The sequence below is a fragment of the Pipistrellus kuhlii genome, unplaced genomic scaffold, assembly GCF_014108245.1.
Source record: "Pipistrellus kuhlii isolate mPipKuh1 unplaced genomic scaffold, mPipKuh1.p scaffold_m20_p_1, whole genome shotgun sequence".
In the NCBI taxonomy this organism is placed as follows: Eukaryota; Metazoa; Chordata; class Mammalia; order Chiroptera; family Vespertilionidae; genus Pipistrellus; species Pipistrellus kuhlii.
In genome coordinates this window covers 59,253,930-59,273,094 of record NW_023425404.1, presented here as the reverse complement: position 1 = coordinate 59,273,094, position 19,165 = coordinate 59,253,930, and the positions used below count along the sequence as shown (strand labels likewise).

Genomic DNA, 19,165 nt, shown 5'->3' with positions numbered 1-19,165 from the left:
TTTATTAACTTTTGGTTGAGAATATGTTTGCATATTTTCAGAAAACAACTCTGAGACCATGTGGATTCTGGCAATAGAGAGGAATTGACAGGACTACTCCAACCATGAAGACAGAAAAGAAGCAGTCCAGAGATGGAAGTCGCTGACGACACCTTGCCATAATAGCAGTCAGCAGCTGTGTATCACTGCAGGTTGCCCAGGACCAAACCAGAGAAGTTTGGACCTGCATTACCACCATTTGGCCACCATCCAGAACTGAAATATCATTGCTGTCATGTACACATAAAGAACAGTTTGACATTGAAATTGGGTCTCAAAAGAACTGTTGGCCCAGAAAGAAGCTCACTACAGACTGATTCATAAGCCTTTCAGCATAACAATTATTGCTTGTCTCATTTTTTGATTCTTATAAGTATATTTCCAGTAGGACATGATCTCACTTATCTAGGGGAAATGGTAAACAACATAGACTGATGAACAAGAACAGACTTAGAGATAAGGAGCCATGGGTCAGACTGTTGGACCACAAAGGAAGGGTGGGGATAAAAGGGAGACATCAACCAAAGGAGTTATGTGCATACATATGAGCCTAACCAGTGGTCAAGGACAATAGGGGGGTGGAGGCATGAGTGGGGTGGGGGTGGGGGATTGGAATGAGGGGTTGAGGACAAATAAGTGATACCTTAATCAATAAAGAAATAAAAAAAAGAATATTAAAAATCTTGGTTCATAATCCCACTTTGAGACATTTTGGAGTTTACAAATTTGAATTAGAATTATATCCTGCTTCTCTGATTCCAGGGAACAGATAGGATCATAATAGCAATTCCTGAGTCAGCGAGTACTGACTGAGCCCCCCCCCCCCCCCCCTCCCCGTGCAGGGCCTTGAGCTGCACTAGTCACTGTGAGGTACCAGAGCCGTACCCTCAGGAAGCCTCAGGGTGACTGAAGACGTCACATGTATGAGCCCCTGGCAAGGCACGATGACCCAGCATTGTTTTGCCAACAAACCACAGTGTTAAAATGTTTTGCCCTAGAGAACAGAGATACAATACACAGAGAAGAGGTAACAAAGGAAATTCAAGTTGGGAGATATCAACTTGGGCTAAAAAATGTAGTCTGAATTAGGCTTTTAATCATGTGTGGGATCACAGATAAGTTAAAAGTGGTTTTTAAATTGAATTTTAGTGAATCAAACCATGTTTTCTCATTGGTTTTTCAAAAACCATATCTTGTTTTCTTGATTTAACTTAACTACAAAAAGCAGTTGGTGCTTTGATTCTGTTTCCCCCTCCCCTCCACCCCCGCAACATTTTCCTTTTCTCTGGCAAATAGCAAATGGACTCTAAAGAAATATATATGCTAAATAACAATGGTGGGTGTCATTCACTCTGCTAAATCCTTTTGTGGCATGACTAATCACCCTCTAATTTATCAGAATGGGTCATGTTTTCCAGGCAAAGGACATGTCTTTGAAATTTAGTTAAATGGCATTAAGTCATCCACTCACTTTAGTCCAAATTCAATTCCACTGAACACTCACTTTAAGGTTTCAGTTGACATTTGCAGGTTATAATTCTTCTCAGTTTCGGGAAGCTTTGAAAACTCCACAAGGCAGGGGTGTTGCCTTTTATTGTCATCCCGTATCTAGGTGACAACATAAAGAATACCATTTAAGTTTGACAGCTGGCACTGCCTTGGAAAACAGAAAAGGACACAGTGTGAAACATGACTCAGGTAATCTCTATCAGGCAAGGCAAAGACAGCTATTTGCTGATAGGCAAATAGATGATCTCTCTAGTAAATGTTTCAGTCCCCTAGCTGCCAGTGGCTTGTGCTCTGTGCAAAGCCAGGTATCTGCATTCAGAACATACTTTTCCAGAGAAGCAAATTTACACATGTAGCCATGGAACTGCAATGCTACTGAAGGCAGCATTCTTTAGATCATAAAGGACTACAGAAGCTGGACCAGGCCAAGGTCAGCCATAAAGATGCACCTCATTTATGATTTCAGATTTTCTAGTAGCCATATTAGAAGAGAAAAAAACAGGTGAAATTAATATAAATGATGTATTTAACCCAATATATCCATCATATTGCCATTTTAAAAGTAATATGAGATAACTTATTAGATATTTTATATTATTTTTCATAATAAATCTTCAAAATCTGGCATTCGTTATACTTACAGTGCATCTCAATTCACGCTATGGCTACTGATTTAGTTAATGAATTACTTCATTAATTCAACAAATATTTGTTGAGTGTCTACTATGTGGTTGGTAATGAGCTAGACACTAAGAGTTCAATGATGATCTGGGATAGCGCTAGCCCCATGAGTAGATAAAGTCTAATGGGACAGGATGAAATAAAATAATCCTATATACTAAAAGGCTAATATGCAAATAGACTGAACTGTGGAACAACCAAACAACTGAACAAACTAGTCGCTAGGATATGTACTGACCACCAGGGGGCATGTGGGAAACATGGCAGGCGTTGGCTACGGTGGGATGGTGGAGGTGAGTGGGGGGAAATTGAGGCAGAAGCTGCCATTTGCACTCACTGATGGTCCTGGCCCCAATTGCTCAGCGCCATTAGTGGGTGCAAGCAGGGCTAGTTCAGTCACCCCAATGACAGCAAAGTGGGGCATTGCTGTCATTGGGGTGAGCCTCTGGTGATTACTGAAAATTCTTTGCCCCCGTGCACCATGGTCTCACCCAGTGCTCGCACTTGCACTCACTGCTGGTCCCACTTACACCCACTGCTGGCGCCTGGCCCTGGCCCTGATCGCTGGTGCCATCAGTGAGTGTGAGCAGTGGCTGCCAGCCCTGATAGCCCCTCAGGGATTCTCCACTTCCCCCTGCTCCAGAGGGGCAACCAGGGCTGGCAGTCACTTCTTGCACCTGCTGCCAGCAACAGCCCCGCTTGCATCCAATGCAGGTGCCAGTACTGCTCACACTCACAGCCACTGCTGGAACCACCACTCACATCTAGCACCAGTCCCAATTGCTTGGAGCCAACAGTGGGTGTGAGCAGTGGCTGCTAGCCCAGATTGCCCCTGAGGGCTTTTCCTCCTTCTCCCCCTGCTCCTGAGGGAAAATTGAGGCAGAAGCTGCCATTTGCATTCACTGATGGTCCTGGCCCCAATTGCTCAGCACCATTAGTGGGTGCAAGCAGGGCTAGTGCAGTCAGCATCAGCATATGGGAGTGGCGGAGAAAGGAGCAGGGCTGCCAGCAGACAAGGTAGTGGGGCCGTGGTGGGAGGGGCCAGGCGGGTTGTGGAAGATGGGCTAAGACCTGTCCCTGTGCCCACTGTAGTTCTATTCAAGGTACACAAATTCATGCATCGGGCTTCTAGTAATAGAAATAAAGGAAAAGTTACAATTGTGCTTAGTTTTCTACAGGAGAGGTTTGCAGTATTATAAGAGCATACAGCAGAGAGGTGGTTAGATTCAAGGAGAATATTTCATGGTAGCTATCCCAACATACGTGCTAGAGTGCAGGAACCCTGGCAGTAACTTAGCTGAACCATGCATAATTTGAGACTGTCAGGGTCACAGGAAACTTCAGAAATCACCAATTCTAGTACTTCTGCCTCAGACATGACCTTACAAATCACAGAACAAAATCAATTTTCAGCCTCAGTGAAAAAAGCTTTCTGGTGAAAGAGGCTCCTTAACCTCCTCTGAGTGTCCATTAACCTAAGTGATACGTCCAAAAACCATATTAAACAAATTCTGATTCAAGACAATGAATCAGTTTCTTTTTATCAACCATGCAGAGAGGACAACTTTCCTAAAGGAAAGGGAGATGACTGGGCTATCAAAGCGGTGCTCCGAATGGACCTCACTCTGAGGTCCTGATAAAGGAAACCATCATTTGGTAGTAGAAAGAGAAGTAGGTTCCTGGTTTTGTCTGTGCAGAGCTGGCCTTCCCAGCACTTCTGACAATGCTAAACCAATGACCAAACAAGCCTGCTGCTGCACACAGTGGCAGCTAGACGGGTGGTAGTCAGGAGCGCATTTTAGCATATGAGGCTCCCTTCCTCATTCAAGTCTTTGGAGAATCCTTCCAGGTAACAAGGCAATCCAACTGTCCACCTCGGCTTGGCCACTGGAAGCCATACCTTGCCAAAAGTCCAGCCAAGCTCTATTTTGTTCATTCCCCAAAGCTCGTGGATATTTTCAGCCAGTCTGTCTCGGATTTTCTCTAAGTGAGGCGGCAAAACCACCTAAAAGGAAAAGGAAGAAGTGTGAAGTCAGAACTACAAGAGCCAACTGTACTAAATCTACCATAATATCTCTATGGATCAGGTGTTCTAGTTGACTTCCTACATGTAACCTAGGATTCTTTCCGCTCTTGGCTTCCTCTCTGCCCATCTCCTCTCAGTCTTCTTTGCATGTTCTTCACCTGTGAATGCTTCCCTGGGCCATATATCCCCTCTCTCTATGCTTTCTTCCTGGGAGATCTCACCTCCCTGCAATGGGTACTCTCAAGTAAGTACTTCTCCAGTCACGGTCTCTCCTGAAGTTCAGACCCATTGTTCCAACTGCCTACAGGATTTTTCCACCAAAGTAAACTCAATGTGTTATTAAAAGATAAATTCATTATTTTTCCTTTTAAACAATTTTTTTTCTTCCTGTTTCCCCCCCCCCCCCTTTTTTGTTAAAGGGCCTCACCATTGCTTTAAGCCTGGAAGTCATCTTAGTGTCTTCCCCCTTGGCATTATCTGTTTCCCCATCCACCTCCCCTGTCTAATCAGTCATGAAATATGCCATGTTTATTCACTAAGCATATTTCTGAAGGGTTCTCTTCTTTACATCATTCCACCTCATTATTTTCTCCCTAGAACACTGTAAGAACCTCATAATGGGTCCTTCTCATCAATCTATACTCCATACTCTCTCTGGTCAGAGTGATAAGTCTATAAAAGCAAAACCACATTAAAACACATTCTTCCTGCCTGTCTCCAAGTGTTCCTTGGCACTCCTAAGACATAGACTAGCTGTCTTAACTAAGTGTGTTTCTTTAGTTTTCTCATCATGGTCCTCCCAAACATATTCTTTCCAAACTTCTTGAAATTCTAAAAGGTCACACACTGTTCAACAGTTTGGTGCCCTTGCATATGCAATCTTTACCTTATACTCACCATGATACACAAATGACAAAGACTCTTTCTTTGATCAAACTCTGGACAGGTACTTCTGAGCCTTTTTTTGACTAGACTCCATTTTTGGCCCTGCCCTCAAGACCCTAGTTTTAGAATCATGCTAAATCAGTTTAATGAGAATCTACTACTCTTGTTATCTGATCACTTTCCATATCTGATCAAATTTCCTTATCCCCTGCCATTTCCCAGGTAGCAGATCACTCCCTCCTGCCCTCATCTAGAATCCTAGTACATCAGCTTGGCAAGAATCCATCCAACCCCTGATATTTCCTTTTAGTAACTGACCATCATTGACCACCCCAGGCCCTACTTCTCAACCTGCTCCTTGGCTGTAAATCCCCATTTGTTCTCGCTGCATTCGGAACTGACCCAGCTCTGTGCTGGAGTTCTTTTCCCTTTATTGCAATAGACTCAAAGTAAAATTTGTTTTTATCACTTTAACTGCTGTCCAGCTCTGGTTTTAACACAAACACCCTCAATATTTATCCTTCTCAATTTAGCTCAAATGTCATCACCACCTTTGGGAAGTCTTCCACAATTACCATCAGGGAAGAATTTCTCTTTGTTTTCCTGGAACTTTGCTTGTCTCTCCACTGAGGTTACAAACTGTGGGCCCCACCAAGTAGTTTCTCTTTGCCCCCCATTTTAGTTTTAGTTTACTACTACAATAATAAAACAAATTACAACTGGATTTTACTGGTTAACGAAGATAATATCTTAAAACCAAGTGCTCCATTAACTGATTATAGTCTGGAAGTAGATTTGCACATCTGAGGAACCACATGCTTCAGTGAAAGAAGAAAATGTGGAAAGAGGCCTCCACATATAACCCAGATCACAATGTCAGTGACTTCAGCTGGTGACTACCTAGGACGGAGTAACACAGGCTTTATAACTGCCTCCTAGAGATCTGGGGACTGGGTTGCTCAGAGCTGGGCTCCTTTCTCTTCAGGGGCCATGTGGTTCAAGCCCTGGGCACTGTTCCTGTGTAACCACAGGGCTCTAGTTAGTGATACTTAATCGGCATATTGGTTAATGTACCCCAGAAAGAATGGAGTTGACTATGTGTAAGTACCATGTATTTAACTTCTTCTTTGAAAATAATTTCACAGGATAGTAGATTCTAATAAATGACAAGGTCTCCTTCGAGGTAATAAATTGTACCTTTCCAATGAGAGCTCCCCTATTATTTTATTTCCCATACCAATTCACCTTTGGGTCCTGACAGAACCTTTCTGGCTTGTGGATCTATCTCTGCTCTTTGATTTCCAAATGTTCAATTCTGCATGTGTAGTAACTCTTCTCACTCTTTGGTCAAGCCCTCTTCTCCTCCCTCATCAAAACTTCCCCTCATTTAAAAAATATATTTTAGAGGCCCCATTTGTTCCAATAAGCCTTTTCTGAGTAACACAGACTGATCTGGTAATTTATTAAGAAGAGCAGCACAGGGAAGCAGGAGTCATGCTCCTGTTCATGTTCTTCCCCAACTTGGGCATTAGTATCCTTGTATACACAGAAAAGCTAATTGGGTTCTTTGGTCCTCAAACTTCTTGTCTAGAATAGCCAGGAAACAGAACCAGATGATGGAGTTCTAAGATCATCCTGACTCACAGACTCCATAGTTTCCCATCTACTAGTACATTCTCAACTCCAACTACTTTACTAGGTGCTGTACTAGGCTCTGTGAAGCAATGCTACAGTTTCTGTTCTATGGGACCTCACAAATTATGAGCTACAGAACCTGCGAAGGAAACTCATGAGCATGTGCACACTCCTGAATGTAACAGTGTCATACAAATTATATGAAAAAACGTGTGCTTGAGACCTTCTATACAGCAAAAGAGCTTTGTGCCTCCAGACCATTACCCCAAGCACCTCAAAAACAAATTCCCTTTTCATGTATTTTCTCTAACATCTAGAATAATGATTTGAGCAGTACTGGCTTATAGAAAATACTGAAAGCTATTTATGCCCTTTATCATAACATATTCTCAAAATATAGACCTTAGAAGGGGAAAATGTCCATTTATCAGCACTTTTAAAGCCCTTCTCTCTATCCAATTTCTTTCAGTTTTATTTCTAACTATTTTCCTATATACTTTTCTTCCCAGCATCCAGCCACATAGGAGTACTAGTACTAATTACCACCTGCCCTAGTTGAGTTTTTACTTCTAGTTCCTTACTTATCCCAATCCTGCTACTTCATCCCCCTTTAAGCTTATTGAGGGCCCTGATTGAATTCTATCCTCTTTACACAGACTCTGAAACCATTCTTGTTGAAAGGATGTCTAGCATTTCCTTGTGCATACTCTTAATTTTGCAGTTATTACATTTAGACTTTAAAAAGTAATACACTCACTTTTTATCTCTTAAACCTGGTTGTGAATTCCCAGAGAATACCAAAAACAGTTCTGCCTATGCATCACAGAGAGAGCCTAGTACAGTGCCTTGTGAGTAGCAAGTGCTTAACTTGTTCGTTAGTTGAGAAATCCTTAAAGAGAACAACCTACACCTATGGTGGAAACATGAGGAATAACAATGGTTCACATTCTATGACAATTCTATAGACAACAGAGAAAGAATGATGTGGCCCTATTACTTCATCCTCATGGGTTGCCTCCTGTTGGCAGATTGAACCTACCTGACTGGTGTCTATGGGGCATGGGGTGAAAGAAGCTTGGGAGAGAAACTGGGTGGTTCCCAACAGATCTCTAATGCCTTCAGTGTCACGTTTATATTCTTTGACAGGCTCCAGTCTCATCTTTTCTTTGGGAAGCAAGGCTTCATAGCAAGGGGCATAGCCAGAGGGAGGCAGAAACTTAAATTCCCCATGACGTCCACCCATCAGGAAACGTACTCTGTGTCATTTGGAGAGACCAAGAAGAGAGAGGTTAAAAAATATCCCAGTCCAAATATGCACAAATTCAAGATCAGTTTCCCCTACACCCAAGTTATTTTGTGGGAAGTGACTGGATTCAGACTCAGCACAGCAAACATCCTAAAGTGTGAAACAAAAGCAGTGGACAGAGGACTGTGGTCCTTAGTTGACCATGTAAGCCACATTATTAAAAGACTGTTAAACTCACTAGAGTGAAAAAGATCCAATTCTAGTAGATAAATAATTACTACACACATTATCACTAAAGTATTAAAAATAATAACAGGGATAATGATAGTATTCTCTAAAAATAAGATTGGAATTAGTGCATGGGAACTTTAAGTCTTTTAATCTGGGGGAGATTAGTCACATGCCAATGAAATGAAGGACGATGTAAGTATCTGAGGAAAATAGGAAATTCCTATTTCTATATGAAGGCAAAGGATTTAGTAGCACCAGAGTATTAAATACAAATGGTGTACATGCCAGGCTGCTTTTATAGAAATACACTGCGGAGGCTGCAGTTCTCCAAAGCAGCCATATGAGGGCGACTCTGAGGAAACATCCTTAGGTGGCTATCTCCAGAGAGGCCGAATGGAAACAAAATGTTTGTTTATTAGAGTCCTGGTGCTTTTCTTAGGGGCATAACCACCCTGCTGGTCTCCAAGCCAGATTCCCTGGCTCCCTTCTCTGGTGCCTGAAGGGACCTCCCTCCAAAGGAGGGAGAAAAGACAATTGGGGCTCATAGTAAGGGCAGGCACTAATTACCATGCGTTGAAGTCTTTTTCAATATTTTAATTCAGCATTCTGGCTAAATTTCAGCCCCACATCTATAGGTTAGGTCAACATTAGGGTTGGACCACAAGGAACAGAGGTTGAAAGTGAACCATTTCATAAAGCACCTTCTTATTTTTATTTTATTGATTTTTTTACAGAGAGGAAAGAAGAGGGATAGAGAGTTAGAAACATCGATGAGAGAGAATCATCGATCAGCTGCCTCTTGCACACCTCCTACTGGGGATATGCTTGCTACCCAGGTACATGCCCTTGACCGGAATTGAACCAGGGACCTTTCAGTCTACAGGCAGATGCTCTATCCACTGAGCCAAACCGGTTTCGGTGAAAGGGAACCATTTCAAAATAATATTCACATGCTCCTAAGTTAGCAACTAGAAATACAGCTTTTCCAAGTCAACTGAAATTGTGTTAAATTGATGGGGAAATGTGACTGAAGTTTTAAGTAATGAAAACATGGTAAGATGTGCAGCCCTGCAGGGTCAACAATAATTTCACACAGGAGAAATCAATCCACACACATAGCATCTGCACACAATGCTCACCCCCTCCACTTGACCACCATTTGCTGAGCTCCTGGAATCTGCAGTGTTCTCCACACTAAGGATTTAGCACCGAACAAAGCACAGAGTAGGCATCCAACTAGACAAACAGGTCTAATTTCTTATTTGGAGACATGCAGTGAGGGAATAAAGAGGGAGACAAATAAATTGGGGAAGAGGATTGCTACTAGGTTGGAGTCAAGGAAGGTGTCTCTAAGGAAGAGACATATAAGTAAACCCTTAGGATGAAGGAGATGCTAATGAGTTCAAAATCTGGAGGAATGCATTCCAGGCAGAAAAACAAAAAAACAAAAAACCATGTGCAAAGGCCCCAAAGTAGACAGAGCTTGGGAAGAGGTGGTATGGTGAGAACATGGAGTGACTGAGGGGCAGAAGATGAGGTGGGAGGCGGCAGGGCAAGATCAGGCAGGGTCTGTGAGCCATGAGGAGTTAAGATTTTTTTCCAGGTGAAAAACTTCCAAGGGATTTTTAGAAAAGATAAAAAAATTCAAGTTGCTCTATGTAGACAGGCCTGGGGAACAATTTGGAGGCAGTTGAAATCAACACCATTCTACTCACAGTGAGAGATGAGGGTGGGTTTGGACTGGGATGATGATGGCCAACATGGAAACAAGCATAGAGACCCCCCTTTAGGGGGAGGGAATTAGGAATGTTAGGGATTGCTAATGGAGTGGGCATGTGTGTGTGAAGCGAGGTGAGGTACACAGAGGAAAGACTGCAATCCAGCAAAACTCTCTACTAGGCCTCACTTCCTTCACCTGAAACATCCTGGCAGAGCAGCCTTGTGAGAGGAATTTCAGTGTGGGCTGAGTCATTGTGACTGTAGAAATAGCCTGATTGTGAAAATAAAAAATAAAAATCTCTGCAAGTGAGAGACCTTAAGGGTTTTTCCTTTACAACACAAATACATTCTTTATTTTAAGATTAATTATAGGAATATAAATCCTCCCACTTTCCCATTTTAAAGTACTAAACCACAATGCTATAGAGTCAGCACCACAATTATTCCTTACCCATGTTCCTACATTAAATATTATGCAACAGGGCATGATCTACATATATTAAGAATATGAACAATGACATTAAAACAAAATTGAGTCATTAGCCTGCAGTGTTACTAATTTTGTGAACCTTCAGGAAATAATGACTAAGCCTGGCAACCATTTGTTGAGAACTTCCCAATCCATCCATAACAGAACAGACTGTGTTACTGACATCTGGAAGGGGTAAAACGGGATCTTTTTGAGCAAGAAATGAGTGTGGGTTTTTTGCCTTTCTCTCTTCATTGAGCATCCTTTTAGCAAGAAGCTGAGCTGGGAGCTTGTACAGCGAGTGTGTTCTTTGTTACTCGGAACTCAATTACTCTTGAGCTCTGTTTCGTTTTAAAATTTCTCTTACGTTTTAAAATCGGCTGTCCTCTTCTGGAAAGATAACAAATCAAGAAAGGTGGAGTTCCATGTAGCAGTAAGGAGAACAATGCTTCTGCATGTATATTCAGTTATTAAAAGGAGAACAACAATGAAGATAAATCTTAATCTTATCTCTTGTAATGGCCACACAAACTGTAAAATGAAAAATTTACATAGCGAGTAATCAGTGTTTACTGCTTGCTGAATCATCGTCTTCCAAGCCATTATGCTATGCTTCAGTGGGTGGCAGGATTGGTCTTGGGTTGCTTCCAAGGCCTGTCAGACAGGAGCCCAGCTCCCAGCAGGTGGGACTGGACAGGAGCTGGTGCCAGGCACACCCACAGTCTGTGACTCCTTCCCCCACAGCCCATGAGGAGCTGCCCAGAGACTGTGGGATGGGCTCCAGCAAGTCGCCACCACTATTGGGGGTCCTCCCACTCACTGGCTCACTCAGGGAAATCTAGACTGACCAGGTCGAAGGAAAGAACTAGGGATGAAATGTAGGTATGAAGGAAATAATCAAAGGAAAGGAATGAAATGGCTGAAATCACTTTATTTGAGGATATTAGGGTGGGCTCCCCTCTGTCTCAGACTTATAGCAGAGCTTCCAAAGGAGGATAATTGAGCGAATGCTAATTTTTTCACATCCTGGAATGAGGTGCTGGGTCAACTACAGAGGAGCTCCCAGTTCTGTTAGCTTCAGCTCACTGTGCACCTCCACAGGGATAAGCGAGGTAAGAAATTCACATGGAGAGAGAGAATTGTCAGGGAGAAAAGGAGGTGGGGGTTCCCTCCCATCTGAAGTGAAAGGGTGAGGGCTTCAAGGACCTACTCAGAAACTTTGCAATTGGCCCCTAAGGTTTAGTAAGGGACACATTTGCCTGTGATGGGGCTGGTGGTAGGGAAGGAGAGGGTGGGAGGGTGGAGGGAAGGGAGAGAGCTCATGGGAAAAAAGGGAGAGAGAGAGATGGGGCCAAGGAGTATGCCTCTGAAAGCCAGATAGAGAATCTAAATGAGCCAGCTGCCAGCTATCTCCAGAAAGGAAAATTACTGAATAGAGATCAGAAACCCAGGGGCTCAGGAGCTGGGAGACCTGGGAAAATGCAGAGGGAGGTTTGGAGTCAGAGGGAGCAGCCAACACAAGTGCAAAGCTTGTGTCAAAAGAATTGCCCATGTCAGAGGCTTCCAGCTTGAGGCCCTTCAAGAAAACTACAGAAGGCCCCAGAAGGGAGAGGCAGCCATTGCACAGCTGCTACACAAAGGTCTGATGCCACATGACACCCCCCATAGTTTATTCCTATCAATACATCCATTATCTGGCACTCAATATTTGTCTTTTGGAATCATTTGCCTCATTCATAAGTGAGAAGTTTCCAATTATTGTAGAATGTAAGTCTCTCTCTTCTAGGTGCATTCTTTCCTGCTCCTTGGGTTCCACAGACTCTCCCAGCATCACAGAAAAGGTCAAAGTTTTTAAAAAGATAATTTAAGAATAGATTTCTTAATTAAAATTAGTTCTTCTTTATCCTCAGATTTTTCTCTGCATTAATAAATTTTAAAATCAATTTCATTAATCAATTTAATCTCTTCCACTAAAGCATTTGTGTCATCTTCTGGGGTCCTTCCCATGGCTCAGACACTCCATCAGCTCTCAAAGATTTTTCTTCCTACAGTGATTAGAGTAAGCAATTGTGTCCTCAGATTCCTCCACCTCAGAATGAGCAATAGCTTCAGTAATGGCCACTTGGGAGTACTGGAGTTTCGGGATGTGTGGAAAAATTTTCTATTTACTTGACGGATTTTGAAAATAAGAGCAAATTGTATTGAAAAAAATCCTCATGAACATTTTCATCTTTTGAGATGTGTGCGTTTTTGCTTGCCAGTTTGCAGAAGAGATGAGAATACCTATTGCAAATATTCAGATTTGAAAGACTGACCCATGAATAAAAAATACAGTAAAAATCAAAGCTTTGCTGTACTCAGCAAGGGCTAGGTTTTCTTATTCACAGCTTACTAGCAATCGTGTGAAGATAGTTTAGTCTTAGTTACTCTTACCTGCTACTGAGTCCCTCCCAGAGAGTTAGGATGATGTTCCAAAGAACAAAAGGATACAGACTGTGGTTAAGAGGAGAAAAACTTAGCAAGCTTTTGTTGACCTGAATTCAACTCATAAGTCATGATTTGTAATGGCTTCTTTAGTCCGTATTGCTTAGACAGGAGACCAACCTGAGTTATGCTACATTCCCACATTTGTATTTCTTCTTGGCCAGTGTTCAATGAGAGCCCAGGGCAACCTAGCCAGTGCTCAACATGTTCTTCACAGAAGTATATTTATCTCAGCAACAATTTCCACAGCGTTGACCACAGCAAGCTGGAAATAACTAAGCTGTTGGTTACCTGAGTTTCAGCCAAATCCGTAGATACCAAGGGAAAACAAAAAGCAACTGCAAACACCAACCATCTTTGCATATTTAAGTTTTTATAAATTAGCAAGGGCTGGAAAAGAGTTATGTAAGATAATGTAATATTTTGGGAGTTTATAGATATAACATATATTCTACTATAGCAGCAATTTTCAACCTTTCTCATCCCATGGTACTCCTAATTATTAAAATTCTGCAGCACACCAAAAATGTATATTTTTTGCTGAGCTGACATAAAAACAGATCTAATTTTGATTCATTCACACTGGACAGCTATTGTTGTGTTGGTTGTTGTCATTTTTTTAATTTGACAATCTAAGAGAAAAGAGGTCAGTGCCCCTCACTATATAGTCAGGTATTGCATGTTTTAAAATTCTTATGGCACACTAGTTGAAAATCACTCTACTACAGTGATTAATTCATCAATTTCCTGCAAAACAAAATGTAGTGCCCAAATTTCACTATATCCTCAGCTTCTGCATAATGCTCCCCGTGGATCATGCCGTGATGCCGTTTGGTAGGGTCAGACCATCTTTTAATAAGAATTTCCTGGCATCTAGGTAGCTGAACCTTTTTGGTGGGCTCCAAGGTACTTATGCCTCATCCCAACTTCTGTCTTATAATGAACAAGGCTGTTACACAGAAGCCCTGCTAACTAATCACACCGGCCACAAATCACACCAGGAAGAAAGCTAAGAAGGCATATTCATAATAGGAGAGATTACGTATTGATGTGTGGATTTTGTTAGTAACTACTCATGCTGCCTTTGTCTCCACTGTGGGTAAATCTAATTGAAAATATTTTTTCTTTTTGATGACTGCTGGGAGGGACATCTTAATCAGGTGTCCTTATTAAACAAGATGATTTGTAATTACAAAAACAAAATGCGGGGTCACCAAGACAAGACTTCCACCTCAGTAAAGACCACTAAATAGGAGCAATGGGCCCGTAAAAGAGAAATCTTATTTAGAAGCCATACAGAAGTTAGAATTGAGGCAATTTCTAAGTTCATCTCTGATGGGAGAGGAATCTTCCTCTTGATGAGCATAGCCTTGCACCTTGCCGGGAGAGACACTAAACAACAGGTGAAATTCTACTCTATTGGGTAAAAAATAATTTGTTTTCAATCTTTTTATTAACACATTTATTTTCAGTAAGATCCTTTAACTTGGAGTTAAGATCCTGGTTTTTCTTTCTAGCTCTCTGCACAACTGAACTAAAGCAGGAGAGGACTAAAGTAAAGTAGGAACTACTGCGTTTCAGTACAAATCACACCTCCCCAGCTGACGTGACAGTCAGTATGAGGACATTGATCCTATTTGCTCATAAGTGAAAATAAACCGACACAGGACCAGCACTGACCCTGACTAGTGACACCATGTGATGGATTGGATGTACTTTAGTGAAAGGTATTTCCCAAGAATGCAGGCCAACTGCGATCCATCTCTTCTCAGATCATATCATGTTCTGAGAACCAAAGACAGAAATATCTCAGAGGTGATATTTTCCTGACAGGAAGGAGGCTTGAGAGACTGCAAGCCCCTGGCGTCCCGCTGGAGCTTGCTGAGTTGCAATAAGCAAGAAGCTCTCATAACTAAGGTGTTAGCTTTTCAAGTCAGCACATTTGCACAGTTCAGTTTCTTAAATTCTCTCAGCAGCTGTGCCTTATAAATGGGTGAGCCATATCATCAGATCATTTTTCTCCTCTGGGAACTCTGCTTTTCTCTCTCCCATGCATGGAGAAGCTGTGTGATCTACACACCGAGGGACAAGCTGCTAGAAAGATCTACAGGTGGATACCTATCAGTCACCTGTTTCTTCACTTGCTAGCTGCAGTTCCTTGCCAAGAAAAGATTTTTTTAAATCACCCCCCCACCACCACATACACACCAAAAACACACACATTTAAAAGTCCTATCTCATAGCTCTGAGGGAGATTAGATGGATGAGTTAATGATTAAAAAATCATTATGCAACAGGCAAGATTGGATGTACTATTCTCTAAACACAGAACATTCGGAAAAGTCCATTAACCAGCAGACTGGAAAAGACCCCTCTGGAGAGATTTGACTTCTAGCTAAGTGCTTCTCTCAGATGGGAAGCAAAACCCATTACATGGGATGTGGCGAAGATAAAGACAGGAGGAGCACAGGTGCTGGGCCTCCAAGGCCATCAATCACCAGGCAAATGGGCAATGCTGGCCTGGGCACTGACGGCTCCGAGTGAGCAGTTTCTCCAGAAGAAGGCACTGAGTCCACAGGTGGATGGCCAAACGCTCTTGCCTTGTATTTAGATTTCTACTCATTCTCTTTATTTTTGGGGAATGGAGTGGGAAGATGAGCAATGGGGCTTACACTGGTTTCTCCCAGCTGTCAGGGGGTCTTTGTCCAATCAGCTTCTTTGTGCTTATGGGTGCCTATATCTTTCAATATACTCCGGGTTTTTTAAATGCTCCTAAGGATTCAAACGAGGAATGATATGTCACACCACACATATGAAGGGAGAATTGGCATTAAATTCTCATGGAAATATCATCAGCACAGAGAAATACGCACAGAGAGATACAGGAAACAACTCCCAACTTTTAGAATTTAGTCCCTGGGGCTAATGTATAAATCCTCTTGCTAAAATCTGTGATAAGTAAATTTACAAACCTAGCAAACTTTTACTATTGTGGTTCTCCTTTTCTTACAAGAATAGCCAGCAATGATAATGTTAATTTCAATATATTATACCCATCTAATATATGAGAATGCTTACAAATATGCACGTGTGGGTTTGTGGGTATGTACATGGCTATTGTGTTACTAGGTGTGTTTGTAAACATACATTACTGTATATACTGTGCATGCTTGTCAAATTCTAAAGGTTGAATGTCATTTCCAAAGGATAATATTTTATTCCTAAATAGTTTATTTACTGGAAACAGGACAGAATTTTTATCCTCTGTTATAAATATGTGAACATATCTTGATTTTTCAGTCTGCAGGAGGTGCTGAGGCACATCACAGTGCTGTCACTCTAGAAATCCCATCACTGGAATGCTGGGAGCTCTGTGATGGCTTTTCTGTGGTCCCACAAAAGCTTTGCTCTGCGCAACTCTCCTTCTTGTATGGCCCTTTCTGGTGGTTTCCCAGGAAACCACAGTGATCCTAACTAGTTTCCTGCTTAACTGATGGTGATCTCCTTAAGAGGCAGGAAGCAAGATAGCTAAGAAAATTTTGGGAAAAAAGAGTTAAATTAGGATTTTGCCTTCCAGATGTTAAAATGTATTGTTAATACAGCATCCAAATAGTGCAAAGAAGAGGGAGAGCAATGAATACAATAGTTAGTAATACTAGGTAGACAATCAGCATGTAGTACACACCAATATTACAAGTCCAATTTAACGTAAAAATATTGAGATGCATAAATAAAAGGTAATGTGATTATCTCTGGTGGTATGATTATGGGGTCTTGTTATTTTCTTTAACTTATATTACTTTTGTAAAAGGGAAAAACAAAATAGAAAAATTATGTATTCAAAAGTAAATCACAAACTGAGAATATTTGAAAACTGTAAGGCAATAGTTTAATAGCCTTAATATATGTAAAAATTGTTCCAAAATTTATACCAGAAAGGCAGAAAACAAAAAATTAACAAAGATATTGGGTTAAATAATACATAAAAACAGTAAGCATAAACAAGCTCAACCATATTGCTACTTAAATAGAAAATTAAGACTTTAAGATACAAGTGTCCCAAATTAGCAAAGATGAAAAATAACCAATAACAAAAAGTTCACGAGGATCCATTCAGTTGGGTGTTTCCATCTATTGCTTTAAATGATACTCTAGACTAGAGCCAATCCTTTATATGAAAAGTTTGGAGCTGTGTATTAGACTGCAGAATTCTTTAGATTTAAAGAAAGAAGGAACACGTAATACATTAAAAAAGTTACTACAGTCAGGTGGGCAGCTGTACCCCATAATCAAATACATTAATATTTCTATAGTTAAACATGTAAATATTCATAAGATGTGAAATAAAGGAAAGACTAAAAATAGCCTCATTTTTGTTGCTCATAGTTTAAAAAAATATATATTTTATTGATTTTTTTACAGAGAGGAGGAGAGGGGGATAGAGAGTTAGAAACATTGATGAGAGAGAATCATCGATCAGATGCCTCTTGCACACCCCCTACTGGGGATGTGCCTGCAACCAAGGTACATGCCCTTGACCGGAATCGAACCCTGGACCTTTCAGTCCTCACTCTATCCACTGAGCCAAACTGGTTTCAGCTGTTACTCATAGTTTTGCCACAAAATGAGTTTAGTTCAGATTTTGTGGGTGAAATAAATCATAAGAAGTTTGTTTCTCAGAGCCTTTTAGATTTCAAAATTATTGATAATAAATTCCAAACTTTTCAATCTTTCCAAAAATCTATTGGCCAGATAATTATAAACTTGGACTTCACAAAGTTCATTCCTTCTGACCTACTTGTACGAGGCACTAAATAGAAATGCAGACAAAGCTATGCTCAAGGATATTTATAATAATTTATAATGAAATGGAATCAGCATGAAAGTGTAACAACAAAGTAATGGCTATATAATGGGAGAGCCAAATAAAAGGATATTATATGGCTATATAAATCGTGTGCAGGAGGATACTTAATGACTCAGGAAAATACTCATTACTTACTCCTGAATGAAAAGTAATCAAGACATAAAAGTTCAGATTTAGGGGAATGTCGATTAAAATTATACACACATATTTGTAGAATAAAAGACCTGAAGAAAATACATAAAAATATCAAGAGATTATAGCTCAATGATGGGATCATGGGTGACATTGTTTTATTTATGACTTGTATCTTGTAAAATTTTTATAATGAGCACGTGATACTTTTCATAATTGTTAATTTTCTATAAAGGATTTATTTTATTCATCTTACTATCTATCTGTGGACATTCTAACCCTGGTAGGAGGTATGTGTTCCACAAGTATATATGGAGTGAATGGATGGCTTTGCATCGCTCTTCCTTTCCTGGGAGAGTTAGGTTCGGGGTGGTGAAGCTCTGAAGGAGATTTCCACGCTTCCAGCTACTAGGAGTGGTGGGAGGTGGGGTAACAGCTACTCTCCATGAGGTCACGGCCATAACTTACTTGACACCTGCTGAAAAGCTCACCACAGGGAAGAAGAGCCCATCTGTGTTGAAGTTCTCAAACATCCCCTGCACAGGCTGCCCGTTGATGCGGAAAGAGATGCTGGGCACCCCTAGGTCCAGGCAACAGCTCACCACGTCGTCTGATTTCAGGAGGTGCTGGTTGATGGAGGCCACAGCTCTAGGGATGCGGCCTGGGGAGCAAAGAACAAGAAAACGGTGTGTGGGACTCTAGAGCTAAAGGAAATGCTCACAGGCCACCTGTGGGAGATGGGAGGTAAGATGTCACACATGAGGTCTGGACATGCTATTGCATTTGAGATGCAACCTGGCTTTCTGAAACAGTGTGAGATGAGCAATGAGAAATGACTTCCTAAGCTGGTGAGTAGGCAGCCTAAACAATATGAGTCTCAGAGGAAACTCTCAACCTGCCAGAAATGAGAACAAGTAAGATTTCAATCTGCTCTATGCGTGCTCAGAATCTGGCCTAGTGTCTGAAATAATGAACAAACTGCCTTGTGTGTGTGTGTGTGTGTGTGTGTGTGTGTGTGTGTGCTCTCTATTAGTATTTCTTCTAAGTAATGTTCTGGCAAGCTTACTTACTACTAGCCTAGTATTTCATTTTTGGAGTTATAGAAACAAAAACAATAGCAATAGCATTTGTTGTTGATTACGCTGTGTTAGGCTCTCTTCTAATCACTCTACATGGAATAGTTTATTCAACATTCATAGCAACCCCACAATAGTATTATTTTCATTTGACAGATGAGGACAA

At 41.2% G+C, this 19,165-nt stretch overlaps 1 protein-coding gene across 1 annotated transcript in view; it reads right to left on the bottom strand.

Annotated features, from left to right (window-relative positions):
- RYR3 (ryanodine receptor 3) overlaps window positions 1–19,165 on the bottom strand; it is a 350,151-nt gene that overhangs the window by 205,156 nt on the left and 125,830 nt on the right. The window contains 4 exon segments of the mRNA XM_045583784.1: window positions 1,544–1,647; window positions 4,130–4,234; window positions 7,815–8,031; window positions 18,392–18,584. Coding sequence (XP_045439740.1) covers window positions 1,544–1,647; window positions 4,130–4,234; window positions 7,815–8,031; window positions 18,392–18,584 — 619 coding nt within the window.